Consider the following 20,521-nt stretch of genomic DNA (forward strand, 5'->3'; position numbering starts at 1 on the left):
TAAAGTTGAAATAGCTTGTGTTGAGAGTAAATGCTTAAGTGTTTCTTGTTTTACTGGGAAAGTTTAAGATCGCTGTTGATAAAATTATTAGCAGAATTTACATATTTCTTTCTGTATGTTATGCAAGTCATTGAAGGTGAATAGTACCTGTAATTTGTTTCGTCTCCTCGTACTTAATTGGTAACTTATAATATCCACTGTTCCAAGAGTTAAGTATATTGTAAAACTCATTAAGAAAAATCTATACCATTAATCTGCATCTCTTTATATGCCAGTACTGTTAGGATTAAATCCTGTGGTGTCAGCAAGAGCTGCAGGTTTTGGAAATTGAAGTCAGTGGAAGTTGCAAGCGCTCAAAATAGCTGAAAATCAGGCTCTTTCTTAAGGTGCCTAAACAGAGATTTAGGAACTTAACTTTAGGCATCAAGTTTGAAAATGTTCACCTTTCTTTTAAATGCTCAGCTCTCTTGAGCATTTCTCACCATTTAATATCCCCTGAAATGGAAGTCTTGATACTTGAATCATTAAGACGCTAGGACAACACTTGTCAAATCATCTATAATAGGCTTGTTAATTATGTGGTTTTTCCCCCCCCAGTGAATAATTATCATACAATTTGTGGATGAAAGTTGCTGCCTTTGGATGCTGATGGAGAGGAAATCCTGATACTACAAAACTTTTCATCACACCTTTGGAAGTTTGAATATATATAGTTTTCATAAAATGAAATTGATTGCGTACTTGAAATGTCTCTAATTTTCCAAATTTGTAAGTTTAATAGCTGGTTTTACTTTTTTTTTTTTTTTACTCTGAAGAGAACATCTGTGTAGGGAAAAATTTTTACTTTAAATTCCATTAAAAATGTCAAGACCTGGTTTGTATTTTACTGTTCGGGTTAGTCTGTTCTTTCTTTGCGTAAAGACTATTGGGTAGAGCCACTCAAAGTTTTTTTTTTTTAACTAGAATAGATTTTTTATAAGGGTTGTTCCACCAGTGCAAATGGTCATTATATGATTTTTATTTGGGGGAAATGGCCTTAGTGTTCTCCAGATATACACACAGTCAAATTGATGCCCTAGTGCAATAGTGATTTCAGTTCTCACACATCCACTTTTAGTACCTGATGCGTACAACAATAACTACCCTCTTGTTCGGATGGAAAGTTGTTGTTTTTTCTTTTTATTCAAGGAATAGTACATAGGCCCCTGATAATCTGACAGTAGAAGATAAAGGTAAGAGGGAAAGTAGTCATTAGTAAGCAATTGTTTTTAAATGTAGCAAACAAAGTGAGTTGTTCCACTGTTTTTGAATTATCAAGCAGTTCAACTGGAAATCCAATTTTAAGGATAAGTGTAGGGAGAAGGCACCATCTTGAATCTGTCCTCAAGAGACTTTATTGTTCTTCAAGAACACTGCTGCAAATACTCTGTTGTAATCATCTCCCTCCAGGGAGCACCTGTAACTTATATAGCAAAGATAAACCCATATAAATGGTAACTGTGTAGAAATAGTTTAAAATCTGTAATTCATCTGTTCAAATGATGTAAATTATTAAACAATAACATGAATGCACTTTTTTTATTAAATCTTTTGTATCTTTTGGGGAACCACATTTTCACAAAAATATACAAAAGATATTTTTTTACAAATATTTACATTAGATATCAGAAAACAATGTCACCTACATATTTTAAACTCAAATGTGACAAATATATTTTTGAATTCTGAAATTGAACACTCCAGGAAATTAATTTAAAATATTATTTGTGCAGATAAAGTAATCAAAGTTTAGTTCATATTCAAATTTAAAAATTGTATGTTAAAATATTTAAATTAAATATTCATATTTTTGCATAAATTAACATAAGAACTACAGTATTGTATGATTACAGGGATTAGAAGGCCATGGCCAAAACCAAAATGGGAGCACACTTAAAACCATGATCCTTATTACAGTAATACATGAACATACACCTTTGGACTAGTTTAGAGTACATTTTTTGGTTAAAGCAAGAGGGATTGTCTGACAAACACCATAATGAAACACAAACAATCTAAAAAGACAACTGGATCAATGATTTTAAGCTTAAAGAACTTCAGTAAGAAATTTTCCTAGACAATTGAGCAGAGGAGGATGGGGAACAGTACCAAAACAGTGATTTCCACCCCTTTTCTCCCCCTCCCCGAAATGAAAAGTAAAACTGCAAATGAAATTTTTTAATAGAATTTTCAAATACATCCATTAGCTAGCTGCACCTTTCAGAAGCATGCTTTCTCTTTTGGGTTTGAGACAAAAGTGAATCAATCATGATAGGGCAGCAAAACAGATTAATTCCTACACTGGTTAATTTCAACAGCTTTGATGTCTATAACCTATTGCACAAAGTTTAGCATAAGGCAATCTGCTGATGCGCTCCACTAATAAAAACAGTAAGTGACCAACCCACGAAGTCAAAAAAATATTAATTTCAGTCTAAGGGGAATGGTTTCTAATGAGTGCCATTTAGATTGATTTTACATTATTTTAAATAACTACTGTGGTCTTGATCTTATTCTTATGTAAAACTTTACATAAAATGTACATTTTACCTTTCTTCACGCATTAATAATGCAGCTTTTCCATTATTTAGTATATGCTATAAACTCAGAAATGAACTAAAAACAGTTAAACAGTGCTCACAAGTACCAACTGTTTGTTCTTGTTAAAATTATAGTAGCTATTCCAAGCCCAAAAAACACAACACTATGACAAGTAGTAGCAGTAAAGGAAAAATAGGCTAGAAATATGGAAAGCATTATCTGACAGCACCAAGAATTTCACAAAGGAGTAGTAAACCAGCTTTATCATGCAGTTTGTGTCAGTGCTGACACTTGGAGTTTCTTTATACATTTCCAAATAATTCAATAATCAAGCATGTCCTGGATATAATACATGTTTGAAACAATTGTGGAACTGTAGAAGTGCCAGTCACCGTTCCATAGTTATGGCTGAGCATTAAGTTTTGTGTTTTAAGTCTTGTACTGAAAGTAGGAATGCAGCCACTTTATTACATAGGAAGATACAGTGTATCCTCCCAAAATTACAGCATTTTCCCCTTTGGGCACAGAATGATTTTTTTGAGAATTTATAAATAGATTGGTTAATTAGTTTGACTCTTTCAAAACAGCTGCCTTAGCTTCTTTTGTCCTCATGGGACTGAGACTTAAAGTGCCCTTAGCTAGCAAATATGCCCTCTTTCAAAATGGCCACCAATGGGAGGCAGTGGCCATTTTAAAAGAGGGCATCTTGGCTACAGTCTCAGACTCAGTGAGACTAGATGGCTGCCATTTTGAAAGCAGGCAATTCTTATTAGCCCCTGCTGAAGGAGAAACTTTTAATTAAGAAAAATGGCAGAAAATGAACACTTAACCCTAAAACTTCTTTTAAGAACTACCTGTTGCACCAGATTGACTCAACAGGTATGGGAAACTCTGGAGAAGTGTGCATGGGAAGTTGGGGGGGGGGAGGAGGAGGGGAAGGAATAGGAGAAATTTCTGTATGGCTGCATTCTGGGGAAAGTGCAGCTTATGTGTTAGGAGAAATTGACTAGTGCACTCCAGTTGCTTTGCACTGCTCCTGTGTGGGATTAACAGCAAGAATATCTGGTGAATCTGGTCCTAGAAGATTTAAGGTAGATACCACCCATCTTCAAATCATTAAAAATATTAAATGGCAACATTCTCTTTGGGTTTCTTGTTTAGTGCTCTTCTATGACATTTTAAATAATAAAAAACTTCCAGGAAATAATCTATATTAAAAATAAGATTAACAGTATATATCAGTAATTTTAGAGATAAAACCATTACTGGAATCTTGTAACAATTCCCAAAACAAAAATTACCTAGGAAATTCAGATGTAGGTTAAGTACAAGAGAAATCCAAATGTGTTAAGGTATGGATAAAACAAACAAAATGTTAACTCTGTCCTCTAGTACCACCATTTGGGTGGGGGGGAGGGAGGGTAAAGAGACTTTAAAATCAGTTTAATCAAATTTAGGACGACAAACATTTATGCATTCATCGTAAGTGTATGGTTATTGCATAGTGTCACTATAGGGCAGAGTTGAGGTTGTTTGGGTGACTCAGTTGTGTATTTATTTTAACTTATGCCTTAAACTCTCTCCTGAGTTTAATTATTTGTTTCTTGATCACAAAAGCGCTGTAATTTTTTTTTGAATCCTTAAATTATTTATTTGTACTCAATTGTAAATCCCATCTCAATATAATTTGCCAGTAATTTAAAGAAGAGCTAATGAGTACAGGCTCATTAGCAAGATTTGTGCAACTCCCTCCTAAGCAACTGTAATTTGTGCAGGCAGCTCATGGGCACCATTTTCACAATGTAACATCTTATGGAATTTCACAATTCTTTGGTTTATTTTCTACTAAAGAAAAGTTTGAATACCCCTGTTATTCAGCAATATGAAACCTGGACACTATCAGGTTAGGCCAGTTAAAATAACCCCAGTTTCGGGGTGTGGGCAAAACATAATGTATTTGTTTATTCCTTTTAGTCACATAGGCTGGAGGGTAGTAAAGCAGGCTCTTCCAAGCCTCAAGTTACCCCTTGGGAGCAGCTGTGACTTCCCCAGGAACAAAGGGGCGGGGCAATGTCCAGTAACCTTCCACTCAAACTAGCAGAGGGGTTCTTTCCTAGCAGCTGCCACTTCCCCAGCTCTTCACTGCCAACGACACCAGCTGCCAGTTCTTTCCATTTGAAATCTAGACACTTTTCATCTGCTGGTTGGTGGTTTGCCTCCCCCTTTCTGCTTGTCACTCCATTGGCAACCTCACTTTTCACCTTTCCTTCCTTACTATTTAATTTTCTCCCCACCCCATTGTTCTTATTTACTTTTTCCCTCCTGCTGTTTCCTTCAGCACATCCTCCATAATTAAAGAAATGGAATTAACTTTTGCTTGTCATTACCATGTTCGTATACTGTATGCCATTTCTGCGCGCACACACACACACTCTCTCTCTCTCTCTCTTCCTTGTTTTTATAGTTGGGGGATGGACTCTGTCTTCCTAGTTCTTTTTACATTGATAATAACAATGGGAGCTCAATCCTGATTAGAGGCTTTACTATAGATAACTCAAGTAGATGTGACCAAAAAAAACCCTCAATAACTGCTGAGATGGTATTCAGTTATTTGTGAATGATTTGGTAAGCAGATCTGTTGCAGCCATGCTCCATATTATGCACCCAGTTTTCTTTCTCCTAAATAATCAGCCATTCAAGACCAGTTTGGTTTAAGACTAGAAGCTGAAGAGGACCAAAATCAAGAAAAGGATTTGGTCTGACAATACCACAGTGATTGGTACAAAGAGTGCATAGTAAGTTTTGGCATGCTCACATATTTATCCAGTTAAGTAAAAATGAACGGTACCATAAACATTAGGGAAAAAAAGAACAGATGACAAGAGGCAGGAAAGTCTGCAGGTATGAAAGAGCATATACATGAAACACAGCTAGGGCTGCTCAATCAAATTGGTTACTACGACTAATATGGCAGTTTAAATTGTGACCTGCAATATTTTTTTCTTCCCTTCGTTTAGGCATGGTACATTCAGGAAGAAGGCCACAGAATGATTCACTCATTAGCCAAAACAAAGCTAGCAACAAGACATTTGTCTATTGTATACACCAACCAAAAAACCACTTGCTTTTGACAAAAATTAAGGCTTGCCGCATCTACTATGCTGATAAATCAAACAGGAAAACATGTCACTTTGCCGCTATAAGAAGAGTATATATTAAAACCAAATAGCTCATCCTTCCATACGGTTAGGGCTTGCTATCCACTTACAGCATGTAAATAATTATTTAGGTGCCGTGTGCTGTTTTTCAGGTGGTGCAGGTATCACCTAACATTAACCAGATTTCTGTAATTAGGGTAACTAACAACTTCTGATTATGTTCACTGTTAAGATTTTTGTTCTAGCTAAATACTGACTTTATTCGTGCATACGTTCAGTTACTGAAAAGGAGTGCTAAACTAAGTTGTTCTTCCCCCAACCCCTTCCTGGATCCAAATAATGGTGTCCAGTGATCATGTGTTTAAGAAAGAAAAATTGAGACCGTTAAGGTTAAAACGATTCAATACATTTGGCTCATTAGTTCTCCCCTTTATCCTAACCTTTTCCACATCTTGGCTCTTTTGACTACAATAGGGTCATGTTTAAGTCTGAGATGATCGTTTTAGAATTCCAATCTGTGCATAGGATGTCAATTCTTTGTTATTTAAATACTTTTCAATAACAGATGGATTCATGGGTATCTAGACTAGAATGTGTTATTCTTTCACTTGTATAATGGGTTTACTAGTTTTTTACCTTGCGGACCTTAAAGGTATCCTAGAGCTGGATTCATTGCAAACTAGAAAGTGAACCTGCATGATTGAGTGGCAGAATACAAAAAAAAAAAAAAAAAAGTTGGCTCAGTGCCCCCCTTTTAATGCTGGATAGCTAAGGGAACGGCTCCTTTCCCAACCCTGTTATAGCCTCCAGACCACCATACTTATCCTGCATACTTCCAGAACAACTCTACCACTCAGCCCTTCACATTCTTCCTTCCTTCCAGGTTTTAGAAGGCCATAGCACACTAGGCATTTTTCTGTACCAGTGGTCAATTATAACGTCCCATAGGTTCTTGGCCCTTGTATTCACTGCAGAAGAGTTTCACTTAGCAGCATGGCACCTAACTGATTGAAATTACACCACTAACGCTAGTGAGTGTAAACACTAATTGAGGCACAATTGACTTGTGTGCCTGTGTAAACGCATCCCACTAGCACGACTGGTGAGCTGTCAGTTCCCACTGCTGTCAAAGATGAAAAACTCTTCAGCAATGAACCTCCTTAGTTTGCTTGTGGAACATGCACTCTGCCCCCATAGATCTGCAGCTAAGACACTATTCTGCCCAGATCCAAATGGGGGCAGAGATGGGGGAACAGATGCCTCGGGAGTTTGGGGGTAGAAGGAGTGTAGATAGCAGCTGTGCACCTCCTGCTACAGCCCCAGTGGTGATTTGTGGTGCATTGTGTGCTGGTATTTGTGCTCTGATGTACTTCTGTGGTTCCTCAGTGCAAAAGTATCAGCTGGCAAATTAGCAGTGGAGTGGCACAGCCATAGCATGGGCTCTACTGAAGATAGTGGTCAGGGAATGGTTAGTGTGACAAGAGGATACTCTGGGAAAGTAAGTCACAGACTGAAGATTTACTGGGGAATAGTGGGCATAGAATTGGTGGTAGAAGGTGAGATGCAGAAAGATGACTTTCAGCTGGAAATTTAAAGAGGTTTATTAGCTAAAGGAGCTTTTGACAGTCATCCCATCTGAACTGGTGTAAGGCAGCCTTAGCATGGATGCAAGGGCAAATCTTACACCATGTTCAGATGTGTAGTATAGCTGCACTGAGTAGTGGTGGAACACAGGGTGCAGAACAACAAATTACTACACTAACAATTGATTTCTCTAGCATAGATGTACGCTAACTATTAATTTTTATATAATAATAATGGGCAGTAAGAGTAAAGCTGCAGCATGATTCTGATCTCATATCTGTGTCGTCAGGTGCAATTCACCTGAGTCAGTGGTGTACCCTAGCACAGACCCTAGTCCTAGCACCTTCTACTTTAGAACAGCAGCTGTGTGGTTAGTGAAGCTATTGTACTCTAGTGGTAATGGCAACAAATCATCTGTTCCAAATCCTGCCTGCCTGAGATCCTTGATATTAGATCAATACATTTTTCTATTGTGAAAGACGCTCTAGTTAGATATAGGAATCATATTGTATGAGATTATTTGTTGGGTCAATAGTGTTGAATACTACTAGGGCCCTACCAAATTCATGGTCCATGCTGGACAATTTCACAGCCAGAGGGTTTTAAAATTGGTCAATTTAACGATTTCAGATGTTTACATCTGAAATTTCAGGATGTTGTAACTGTGAGGGTTCACGCCCAAAATGGAATCATGGGGGGGGGGGAGAGGGTTGTAAAGTAGGAATCCCCCCCCCCCAATGCTTCTGGGAACACACCAGCTGGGGGGCTCCTAGCTGTTAGTTCATGCCAGGAACAGATGAAGGCAGAGCCCCCTGGCCAATTTGAGGTCCCCCAGGAAAAATGGGTGCTCCAGTCCCAGAAGAAGCCCCAGGGCAGAAGTCCCTAGTGGGTCACCCCGAGCCCCAGTAGAATCTGTGGGGGGAGAAGCCCTGAGCCTGCGTGCCCTGAGCCCCGGCTGCAGCTGCGGGGCTGAAGCCTCGAGCCTGGGCAGGCCCAAGTCTGGACTGCTTGGAGCCCCAGCTGGAGTGGCAGGGCGGCAGAAGCCCTGAGCCCAGGCTGCCCCGGCTGCAGCTGGCAGGAGCACAAGCCCCCAGCCCTGGGAGGAGCTGCCATGGTAGAGCCCACGGGGGCAGGTGCCCAGGCTGCCCCGGCTGGAGGTGGTGAAACCCCCAAGCCTGCGCTGCCCTGACTGGAGCAGCAGAGGAAGCTCCTGGCCCGGGCTGCCCCGAGTCCTGGCTGCAGCTGCAGAGTGGAAGCCCCCAGGCGCCCAGAGCCGTGGCAGGAGCCAGGGCGGTGGGGAGTGGAGGGGCAGAAACACAGAGCCCAGACTGCCCCAGCTGTAGCCACCGGGAGCAAAAGCCCCCAGCCCAGCAAGCTCCGCTGTGGAAGGAAGCCCTGAGCTCACTGCCTGGTGCTGTGGCAGAAACCCTGGGGGGTGGAGGGGGGTGGAGGAATGGAAGCCCAGAGCCTAGCTCCTGGGCTGCTGCAGTGCAGAAGTGAGGATGTACCACCCTCATTTCTGCACTGCCTCTGGAGGGGCGTCTGATCTCCCCACCAAGAGCGGCAGTGCAGGGGAAGGAAAACTCCTGTCCCTCCCGAGCACGGTCCGAATAGCAACTAGGAGCTCTGGGCTCCCTGCAGCAGGGGAGATCAGATTTCCGGGAGAGGGCTAATTTCACAGTCGGTGACATGTTTTTCAGGGCTGTGAAATTGGTAGGGCCTATATTACATAACAGCAAGCATTGTTGGACATGGAAGAGTACAGAGGTCTGGCTGAGTCTCTTCGTACTTTCTCATCTTCTCTGTGCAATCTCTCCCTTTCTTCCCACCACACACAAGATATTTACAGTGGGTGTTGAGGTTTATTTGTTTCATTTTTACATTTACTTGGAGTAAAATGATAAAAGAGGTGAATAACAGCAGCTATGCTATCTCAACCTGGAGTCAAATGCCATCCTTAACAAATGCTGACGTAAGTAGACAATAACAACTGTGACCATAGTAACACTACTCACATTTAATAACACTTTGTTAATGCAATCTGTGAGCTAGTTACTTTTGCTCCCTTTCATGGTGCATGAAAAATAACTGCACTACTTAAAAAACAGATATAGCCCACAGCACACCTCCACTGCATGATCATTTCAAATAAACAATTGAAGCAGTCTTCCCCAGTTTTACCAAAAATGCAACTTTCTCCTGGAGTTTATCATCACTAAAATGCTTAAGTCTGTTATTTTGCCATTTAGAATATGTTCTTATGCTAAGCGTTACAAGCAGGCCCATATGCTTAACATGCATGCTTACTTAAAGAAGAGTTATGACTGAATGTTACATTACAATCAGGAGAGAGAGCTGAATAAAGATCTCTTCCAACTAGTTTTATTCCTGTTAAAAAATCTGAATGTACAAAATACCAGTGTTTGGAAAGATTATGTTCTCTCTGCATCCTCCAAGTGATACTGAGAAAATAAAATCAACAATTCCTATTGCTGTGAAATTCTGTTTTTGCAACTGGTGATGACCCCAGTCTTTACAGAGACTAAAATTATCTTATTTCATATTTCCAGCAAAGAGGCTAGCAGCTCAGTCAAGTTACACAACAGTAATCTCCCTTCCACTGAGAACACTTTTATCGCAAGGCAAAAACTGGAGTTAGACTTTTAGGTTGTGGGCAAGGCACTCGCAAAGTGAGCAAATCTGTTTCTGCTCATGGAACTAATTTAATGTTTAAGTGCAACAAAAACACTAAATTAGCCTTAAAGAATGGGTTCATGCATGCCTAACAGCATTCATCAAACAGGATTATGACCCAGGCCTCTAAGCACATGAATACTGCAGGTCTAAGGAGCAAACTTTACTATTACTGCTTCACCAGACAATGCTTCATTTTTTGACTATTCATAGAAATGTCATATCCCATTTTATTACTTTAATCTTTTATTAAAATACTGTGTAGTTTTATTTAAGAACTGCTAGATGGTTTTCCTTTCAGTAATAAAAAGAAGGAGTAATCTGTTTCAATGATATTCAATCCCCAGAATTTAAAGGAAACACATTCGTGCTGATAATAAATGCATCAACATACAGCATTAGGTCAGAAATAACATCTCTTGATTAAAACCCCACTATCTTATTGGGAAACTGTACATTGATCCACAACTCACTTCTTCCTTTTATCCATGTGTTTCTTTTTCAACGTCTGGCAGTGAATGGAATCCATACATGGATTATCCAATACTGTAGCAAATCTAGGGGGCGCAGCATATTTGTTATAGTCTATTCTTCTGATAGACTCTAGACACTTGTCTTTCAGAGACAGATTGTTGTCTGTCTTAGATCAGCACCATTTCGTAAGCATGCAGGGCACTGTAGAATGTCTCATTGCGCTCATGGGTCTTTCATGCCTGTAATTTTCCGCAGTGTCCTCTTTGCAAAGGCTCCATGTCTCTCTTAATGAAGCATATGCACACATTTCCAGATAAATAAGCTGCATTTTCAAAAAGTTAAGAGAGATTAAAAATTATTATATGTTTAATATAAAAGAAACATCAATAAAAATTATTTTCCATTAAATTAAAAAATATGTCAAACTATATTGGCCATTACAGTCTAGTTTTTTTATTTTAGTGCATCGCTGTACTTCATACCACTCTTAAATAAGAAGAATCAGGTGTTGTAAATATTTGACTGTTTCCTTACGAACTATAAGGAACAAACACATAACTGGTTAAATGTCTCAGATTCTGAACTTGAACATTATCTCTGCACTATTAAGAATTGTCCACACAGAGTAAACATATTAGATTTCTAATTACTTTTTGGAAAGATATACCAACCTGCAGTCATCCCCTCCAGCGCTGACAACGTATTTATCCCCACTTGTAAATCGAATATTAGTCAAATGAGCCGAGTGACCTAAAAATCGCTTGTGTTTTGCCTAAAAAATAACAACATGAAAGATCATGAGTCCTCCTCATTGGACTGTATAAGAAAGAAAGAGTAAAAGAGTGTGTGTATAATGTTTAGTATCATGTATCTAGAAGGTTCTAAAATGCTCCATATGTTCCTAGGCTAAAGAGGTCATTTCATGAAATGCATCCACCATGGGGTGTAAAGCAGAAGCTATTAAATTGTCTCTAAATTATGGGGTATGCAGGTGTCTCTAAACTATGGGGGGGTGGGGGGGTGTACACCTCCCAGTTTAAAGACAATTGAATGCCTTTATCCAGTGGGGTATAAAGCAATTTTTACAAACAAACACACATGCATGCACGCTCTATGGTTAGGGAGCTGGGAGATGGAAGACCCAGGTTCTAGTTACGCTGCTCCAACAAATAGTTATTTATATCACTGTAGATCAGCTTTAACAGGAGAAACTGAGACATAGATCAGCCCCAAAATACCCTATATCTCAGTGATTGGGGCATTTTCCTAGGAGGTAGGAGACCTAAGCTCAAGTGTGGCAATGCTAAGCGTTGCAATGCCTAAGTCCTCCTTGGGTAGCCCACCACTGCTCTTTTTGAATGTGCCTGTGTAGCGGGGTGGTCACCTGCTCTGGCCTTAAAGGGCTTAAAACAGCCCAGGAGAGGGCTGTGGCTGGGAGCAAGCAGTTCCCAGGCTTATTGGGGAAGCAGGCTCAGCAGTGGCCATGCCCCAATCAAGGCTCAGCTGTCCCTTATAAGAGGGCAGTGGGCCAGGAGCAGAATCAGTCTCTCTCTGCCTCTAGAGAGGGAAGGGCCTGGCTGCTTAGGAGCTCACAGGGTACCTAGAGTGGAGCAGGGCTGGGGGAAGGCCAGAGGAACTGGGGAGCTCCGGGCTGCAGGCTTTGTTAAAGGCCCAGAAGGGTACTGGGGTTGCAGAGGGCAGCCCAGGGGTAGGCTAAGGCAGCAGGTCCAAACCCCCCTTGCCTGTGATGAGTGGCTTGTACACTGCAGTCTGCCCCAGTGAATGGGGGCTAGATGGTGATTGGCAGTAGCCTGATACTGAGGCGAGGTGGGGATAGTGGGTGGGGGTTCCCCTGGGTAGGGAGACCCAGAAACTGGGGGGGGGTACTGCCAGGGGGCAGCCCCCAAGAAAAAGGGTCACCAGGGTCTGGGAGGGACATGGGGGGCAGTGACACGCAGGACACCGGCCTGCAGAGAGCACTCTGGAGGCAGGCGAGCTAATTCCCCGGGAGGCCAGCAGGAGGCACCGCGGAGGTGAGGATTGCCCCGTAACAGCCTGCTTTCCGCAGATGGGTGTCTGTGAGGTGGGCAGTATTTGTATGTGCAGATACTTGCATGTAAGGGAGACCTTCTGTGGCAGGAGAGGGAGGAGACATCGGGAATGGGGGCAAAAAATTAAAAACCAAATTTCTTTCCTTTTATTTTTATATTTTTGGCCAATTTCTTGTTTCTTCTGACTCATGCTCTGCTCCCTCCCCTGACTCTCTCTCATGGCTGGCCATCATGTTCCAGCTTGTGAACAGACTATTTCTGACATCATTCTACACAGAAATTACAGATTCCTGCCTTAAGGCCTTGTCTTCAAACAAAGGTGTGTAACAAATTCAAATCCTTGTGAAGACAATGCAATTGTTTTCATGTGAGTTACTCAGCGGCTGAAGTTAAAGCCTAGGCTTCCCAACAGAACACACCTTTCTTTTTTTTTCTTTTTTTTTTTGTAGTGAAGACATGGCTTATGAGAAACCATGTTCTTTGTTCAGAAAGTTGTCTCCTTGCTACAGGAGCCAGTGATGAACTCTAAATTTCCTCTACATTTTCATTATGTTCTTTCTAACTAATGGGATTTAACAGCCAAACAATAACTGTTACCATGAAATCACCTACAGATAGGGACAGGAGTGCAACCATTTTTCTGTTAATTTATACTGTGCGGTCACAGTTTGTTTTCATAACAAGTCCTTAACCTCTGTGCCTCCGTTTCCTTATCTGTAAAATGGAGATAGTGTTACTTATCCACATTTGTAGAGTGCTTTGAGATCTTCATAATGAAGGCACTTTATTAATGCAAGATAGCGAGCAGTACTATTGCTAGTTTTTTAGATTATTTGAAATCCTGGATTGTGGCTACAGCTATTGTACAAGGGTTTAGGAAATCCTGGATAGCAAGCAAGCTTGTAAGACTATGGAGCTACAATTAAATGCATATATTAAAAAGCTATTAAACTCAGCGGGGGAAAAAGCACTACCACCACCCTCCCTCCAGAGATATTATAGGATGCCACAAAATCAAAAGCACTTTGTGTTACAATCACACAAACAAAAGGTTCTTACAAATTTTTCAGGACATGGAAAGTCAAACAGCTTGACCATGCCAAAGTCATCGCCTGTTACAAGGCTGATTCCAGAGTGAGAGACACAGGCACAGTTCACATCAGCTTTCTCAGCATGCCTGGACCAGATTCCAACTACTTCATCCCCTAGAATACTGAAATAGAAGGGTGAGAGGGCCCCCTTGGCAACTAATGCATTGTAGGAAAAGCAATAGGTTTAGAAATAATAAACTGATTTTTATAGTATTCTGTGATTATGAGAATCTGGAATTAAAGTAAACAATTTACCAAAAAATATATATATATATATATATATATATATATATATATATATATATAACATGGCTAACAAAGCTAAAAAGCAGATGATGAAACTAATAGTTAAAATTGACCAATGAGGCAATTGTCAAATATAGAAAAATAAATTATATGAAGTACAATGTACAGAAGTTGAACAGAGATGTTACAATTAGAGTTAGTCAGAACATTTTTTGTGAAATATGTTTTCATGGGAAAATGCTGTTTCACTGAAATTAAAATGTTTTATGGAGCTGTATGAATTTTAATGGCATTTTTGACCGAAAGGTTCCCGAGGTCCAGGGCAGACCCCGGTCCATTCCAGAAAGAGAGAGCCAAATCAAAAGCTAACCTTTTTGCTCTGAAAACTGACATTTCAATAATTTTCCAGTTTGCAAAAACTTTTGAAAGGTTTGGTTTTCATCCTGCACTGGATCTAAAATACATTTCAAACTTCGAAAATCCTCATGAAATGAAATTAGTGGTCTCTGGCTAGCTTTAATTATAATGTACATGTACATTCCCACAACCTGAAGAGAAACCCAGCACTGGTTTATATGATGGATTATAATTTATATGCTGAAAATTTGGGATGCTAGAATGTTTCTGGATCAGGCTTGAGTATTATATTTTAAAATAAAGTTATGATACAGTTAGGGCTAGGTTAACTGACAGTGTTTCTTTCAAACACAATTAAACAAGGAATATAATAAATTAATCAACTCACTATTAAATCATAAAATGAATAGGTGCAAAAATGGCTTGGGACCTGCTGACCTGAAAATTCTCCCTCTATCTGATGCTATCCCGATTATGATCAGGATCCCTTTTGTTTTGAAAAGAAATGGGTTGCTGGCAGGACATTCTCTCTCTTTAAAGATCCAGTGACTTTGGCAGACTTGAGCTACTTCATACCATTGTGGGGAGTGAATTCCAAATTTCAGGGCATGCTACAGATCCCAGCTCTTGTTCAGGGTTTTGAGAAAGTGGGAGATGTATGGGGCTGGTGATTTTTTGTTTTTAAAAAGAATGTTTTTTTTCAATTAACCTTTAGTGCATGAATGAAGGTATATTGCAGGATTTGTTATTTTGTATTCATTGTGATTTAACAGAGTTGTCAAATGAGCCTAGAGCATGGCAAAAGTGATTTTTATTTCTATAAAAATCAAAATAAAGTAATTAAATATACAATGTAAAATAAAACAATGTAGTTAAAAAAAACTAATGCCAAACATAATAAAATATAATTTTAAATATAATCTGTTTATACAATGATTTCTTTTGTATATTTTTGAATACACCAATAATAATCATATTTTTCTCGTATGGTAAACAGCAGTACTGTATATAATCTAGCACTGTCTACTACACATGCGCTAATAGGCTCTGTAAAACTTAAATGATCACAGGCTTGTATTATGCAGGTTTTTATTTTAAACCAATTTTATATTTTTTCCTGACTTGCCCTCAAATTGCTATTTCCAGCTACTGCTGCAATACATTCAATTAACTGGGCGAATGGGATGTATGATCTCTCAGGTTGCCTTAGATCAGGGGCTCTCAAACTTCATTGCACCACGACTCCCTTCTGAGAACAAAAATTACTACACAACCCCAGAAGGGGGGACCAAAGTCTGAGTCTGACGTAGCCCTGCCGCCCCGTGTGATGGGGTCCAAAACCAAAGCCCAAGGGCTTTAGCACCAGGCAGGGAGTCTGTAACCTGAGTGTCACTGCCTAGGGCTGAAGCTCAAGGGTTTGGCTTCGACCCCGGACCTCAGTAAGTCTAAGTCAGCCCTGGTGACCCCATTAAAACAGGGTTGTGACCCACTTTGGGGTCTCGACCCACAGTTTGAGAACTGCTGCCTTAGATGCTGGATCAAAAGCTGTAAAAGGTACTTAAAGAGCGCGAAAACTCATAGCCTCCATCCAGAGACCATATGCATCTAATACCCTGATTGGGCTAATTGCCAGTGGTCTCAAGTGGAGCCTATATATTCTTCCCATGTGACTGTATAATGTACGACTACTCTGTTGCCACATCAATCAGGCATGTTTTAAAGAAAAATATAGATCAAACGCAGTAGCGTTGCAGTATCCTTCATGATAATAAGGTCATTTCCAGACCTATGGTTTTCTTTCCAGGTGGGAGACATCTGAACTTTTACTCCAGTAGCAAGAGTGAATCTGTGTGAATTAGGTACCTGGTCCAAGTGGCCCATGTTATTCTGTCAATCACTGCCTGGTCCATAAGCTGTTTTCCCGAAGGCACTTCATAGACCTGTCTTTTGTAAGACCCAGTAGAGACCTTTGAGGATGAACATCCAGAAATAAGAGTTCATGAGAATTAAAAATTTTTGAAGATATTTGAAGTGGTAAGGATATAATTATACACTCAATGTTATTATCGATGGCTCTGAAATAGAGTAGAATCAGAGGAAGTATTCTGTGGGAAGATTTCATGCTTCCCAAAAATGTATACAAGTAGAGAACAATGAGAAATGGTGATCAATTTTTAATTTAAAAAAGTCTTACTAATAAAATGTGAGTGAAATGCATGTACATTCCTTACTACACAGCCCCCAATTAAAAGAGTAACTGTTGTAAATAATGCAGGTATAAACTGGACTTAAAAGTTGCTTAATTGGCCTGGGGAGGCTCACCCCAGTCTGCGTATGATCCTTTGGTGGTGAAGAGGCCACATAAGAGCTCATATGCTATTCCTCCTCCCTGATGTTGGTGCAGTAGGGAAAATGGAGTGCTGCTAGGACATCTCTGCTCCATGCTGATCCCAATATTTATTTTTGGCCTGTTGGAGCCATTTGCTCCAGTGTAAATTACAGCAGCCTGAAGCTTGGGCTTGTGACCTCATAGAAAGGGGTCAAAATGTGTAGATACGTTGTGAGAGCCATGGCAACATGGGTAGAGTGCTCATCAGAGGAGGCTTGTACTGATAGGATGTGCAAAAGGACACTTCCTCTATTATTATGGTCAAGAATCTGAAGGGTTTGCCATAGTTTCCTGATGATTCCTGGGAAGAAAGATTGTACTCCTTCTCACTTCCAAAAGGTTGCAAACCCAGCTTCAACAAGGTGATGAGGCAGGTGAACAGTCAGTGTCACTTTTTAGTAATTCAGAAGTACACTTCTGCTTTCTGTATTTATTTCTCACACTCAGGTACTAAGATGAGTCCAAACAACTTATTTTTATTTGTGATCTATAGATGCCTATCACAAAACAACCTCACCATTTAACACAGCTATCAGTTTCTAACCATGATAGGCCCAGGACTGAAATACTGGGGGAGCTGCTGGTCAGGACTGAACTGTGATTACTGGAGCTTCATAAGGAATCTTGCATGGTATCTGTCACTAATATATTTGGTATGAACAAGTGTTAATAGACCTTCATGAGCAATACATTTACTTACAAACTTAAAAATAAATACAATGATCTCAAATGACTGATACCTGGAGAAAACGGCTATCTGCAGAGAAGTCCATCTGGATAACAAAGCTTGGGATATCTTTGCAGTAGCTAACTCGATTTAGCGTGGGGCCCAATGTCAAGTCATAAAAATCCACTGCATTCTCACTAGTACCCACTGCTAAGTAACGAGAATCTGGACTGAACCTGAATAGATAAATAGTTTAAGAAGAGAGGTTGAAATTCAAAAGAAGAAAAAAGTAAGATCTTAGAATTTCTTTTTCTATTTTTTTTTCAACCCTCTGATATATATATATATATATATTTTTTTTTTGCAAGGTAGTGTTACAAAATGGATGCAGCTCTTATTCTAAGGGATGAAAGACAAGAGAAAACATAAAATTTGTCTGGTCCTACTTTCTCTTTCAGCATGATTTATTATTAGTAATAGAAAAGATTTTAAAATGTGATTTTTTTTCTCTACAATATATTTGAATTACTATTGCTTCTCTCAAGGAGTTCTCATAGCAAAAACATTTTGCACATGGTCTGACTGAATTTCATTCTAGCCACAGACTAACTTTCCAGCTGCTGGAAAGAAGATTTAATCTTCACTACTTTAAAAAGATGGGCATGTTGATTTACAGAAGAGAGAATCAATTTTATTTTTCTTAGCAATGAAGGATGGAATGGAGAGTAGAGCCATTGGATGGGACCACTTGAATGAAGTGTGGCCAAAATGAAATCTAATCAGCTAAATATTGAGGAAAATACACTGTTTACAAAGCAAAAAACTGAAAAGGGAGGAATAATCTACTATATAAAGCAAGATTTGAAACTGAAATAAAAATGTTGGAGTAATTTACATTTGGTGAATGTTAATGTTTGTAGACCTGCCAGGCAAAACTGATATGTGAAAATCCCTGTAGTTCTTCTATTAAGTATCTGATCACACCACTGTGTAAATGTATCTTTTCCGGTTATATATTTGATTGTATTTTGCTCCATAAAAGTGTTCCAATCCTGTCTCCTTTTCACACACACACACAATGTTTTACCTTCAGTCTGCCCTATGCTTAATCTACTGGTTCCTACTCCATGTCTGTGAAGCCATTAGTCTTGAAATCACTCCTTAAAACTAATTTCTTCTAGGAATCAGTTAATTCTTTCTTGTACCAATGATCTTTCCTTACTCTCTCTTCCCTGAACTCTTGTCTAATCTTGTCTATTTTTTATTATAAACTCTTTGGGGAAAGGAACATGTTTTGTTCTGTTTTTATGGTCTTCCTAAATCTTTACTTTTTAAATTATATGATCCAGAATGCTGCAGCTTGACTACATTTGCACCAAAATCAGAACCATATTGTCACTTCCCCATCTTCCATTACAATCAATTACGTCTTATTTATATCCTAATCCAATTCAGAATTGTCCTCGTTTTCAAATCCCTCCATGAACTTTCTCCATCTTAATATTCTTACCTTACAGTCACCTTATTCTCTGCCACTTACTATTCTATTTCAAATTTTGTCATCTATCTCCCCTCCTTGTGACTCTCCTCAATCAGGAGTCACTTTTTCTCTTGTGCTACCCTACCTCTGTTGAACTTCTCTCTCCCTCTAAAAGGCTGAGTTGATTTCTTCTCTTTTGAATCTAGAGTTCTGAACTGGGCTCACTTATGACAGAACCCTTCCATTTCCCCTTCATTGTAAGTAGTGTCTGACGATACTTACTGACATCTCTACTGCTTAGGTTCCAGCTTTCTGTTCTACTCCATTTGTTCTACTCCATCTTCATATGTCCTTTTTCTCTTTATGCCTTGTATTGAAGTCATTATACCCAATTCTGTAAAGTATTCACTCTATTCTATCTCTCTGCAAAGCATTTTGTAATACTCTGTATGATGGATACTATACAAAAGTAAATTATATTGTATTATAAAACTATTCTCAAAGCACACACTTTGAAAATTACACTGGTTTTGGAGGGGATTAATATGGTGTTTTAGGTATACGAACTCCAGGTGAATAGCAACTTTTGAATATGGGACTTCCTTATAAAATAAATCACCTTATGTGAGTGGAGTTTTTGTTTTTAAATTATTGCTTGCTTACTTTATCAGCTCATTATCACATTTCAAGGCTAGATAAATGCCATGACTTTTCTGACCTTATGTCTTGGATAGCAGATCTTCTGTCCCTTTTTTTCCCCCATATTTTTAGAGAGGTCACCAGCAAGATAATAAATTCTCCATTTTTCATGCCAATAGCCACCATGTCCCCCTCGGGGCTGTAAGAAACAGTCCGAGCTGCATGTCCCAAACTGACTTTGTTCAGCATCTTCTGTGAGAAAATAAAAACCAGAAAAGAGGAGTAAATGTTTCTATTTATGCATGTTCCAAAATAATCCATAACCACCAGTTTCTCATTAACATTCAATGGATACTTTTTATTATGCAAAAGACCACTATACTAGCTTAGTTTTTCTTACCATAGTCTGAGAAACTATTTTAAATTCTCACTATTGAATAAATCTCGGATTCTTTTTTGCTAAAATTATAGCTGCTTAGTACTATTAACTTTACACCAACCTTTTCAGCAATGTCCCAGAGTCTCACTGTCCCATCTTCTGCAGCAGAAAGGAAAAAATCTCTTGAAGGATGTGTAGCCAGTCCCCAGATAGGTCCATCCATATGACCATTAATTAGAATGTTACATGCTGCATTTTTCTCTCCAACTTCAATTATTTCAGCATTCCTTGTCCCAACAAGAATTTTCCCCTGGGACAATGGTGAAAGAATTATTACTGTAATAATATATTAGCTAATACTTATAAATAGTAATAAATGAACCATGGTTATAATTCCATCAAGAAGGGCTGCTGAAATTAAATAAGGATTAAATTTTGTTAATGAAGAGATCGGCATGTGAATCTTCTTATTGTCTGAAATAAGTCAGACATCAGATATAAAACTGAATCATTCTCTGCCTCCAAATTTAAAAGGATGTATTCGATTCAAGGATTGTTATAATGGTCTGGGTGCTAAACATGGAAAGCGATCCTTTGTTATTTTTTAATCAAGTTGTATACACAATATCATCCTAACTGGGACTAGTATTTCCTTAAGTGTATTTATGTGTAGACTGGAAAGTATGCTTTATGACAGATAATCTACAGCCATGGTAAGCCTTTAATTTAAGA

At 39.1% G+C, this 20,521-nt stretch overlaps 2 protein-coding genes across 8 annotated transcripts in view; one reads left to right on the plus strand and one right to left on the minus strand.

Annotated features, from left to right (window-relative positions):
• Positions 1–20,521, plus strand: part of ZC3H14 (zinc finger CCCH-type containing 14) — a 79,433-nt gene that overhangs the window by 40,338 nt on the left and 18,574 nt on the right. For 2 of the 5 annotated variants that reach the window (XM_005285377.4, XM_065593497.1), the window contains exon 17: positions 598–886. The exons of the other annotated variants lie outside the window; for them this stretch is intronic. In XM_005285377.4, coding sequence (XP_005285434.1) covers positions 598–604 — 7 coding nt within the window. In that variant the 3' untranslated portion in view covers positions 605–886. Of the gene's footprint in view, positions 1–597; positions 887–20,521 lie in introns of those variants that run through there. 5 annotated transcript variants of the gene reach the window in all.
• The window catches only part of EML5 (EMAP like 5), a 303,917-nt gene continuing 293,924 nt past the window's right edge, over positions 10,529–20,521 (minus strand). For 2 of the 3 annotated variants that reach the window (XM_042858582.2, XM_065593492.1), the window contains 7 exons: positions 19,911–20,099; positions 19,490–19,662; positions 17,365–17,527; positions 16,099–16,202; positions 13,601–13,754; positions 11,162–11,262; positions 10,648–10,812 (listed from right to left, as the gene is read on the minus strand). In XM_042858582.2, the coding sequence (XP_042714516.2) occupies positions 10,776–10,812; positions 11,162–11,262; positions 13,601–13,754; positions 16,099–16,202; positions 17,365–17,527; positions 19,490–19,662; positions 19,911–20,099 (921 nt within the window). In that variant the 3' untranslated portion in view covers positions 10,648–10,775. Of the gene's footprint in view, positions 10,813–11,161; positions 11,263–13,600; positions 13,755–16,098; positions 16,203–17,364; positions 17,528–19,489; positions 19,663–19,910; positions 20,100–20,521 lie in introns of all 3 variants that reach the window. The other variant, XM_042858583.2, reaches the window with a different exon arrangement.

The sequence above is a fragment of the Chrysemys picta genome, chromosome 4 (assembly GCF_011386835.1).
Source record: "Chrysemys picta bellii isolate R12L10 chromosome 4, ASM1138683v2, whole genome shotgun sequence".
Taxonomy (NCBI): domain Eukaryota; kingdom Metazoa; phylum Chordata; order Testudines; family Emydidae; genus Chrysemys; species Chrysemys picta.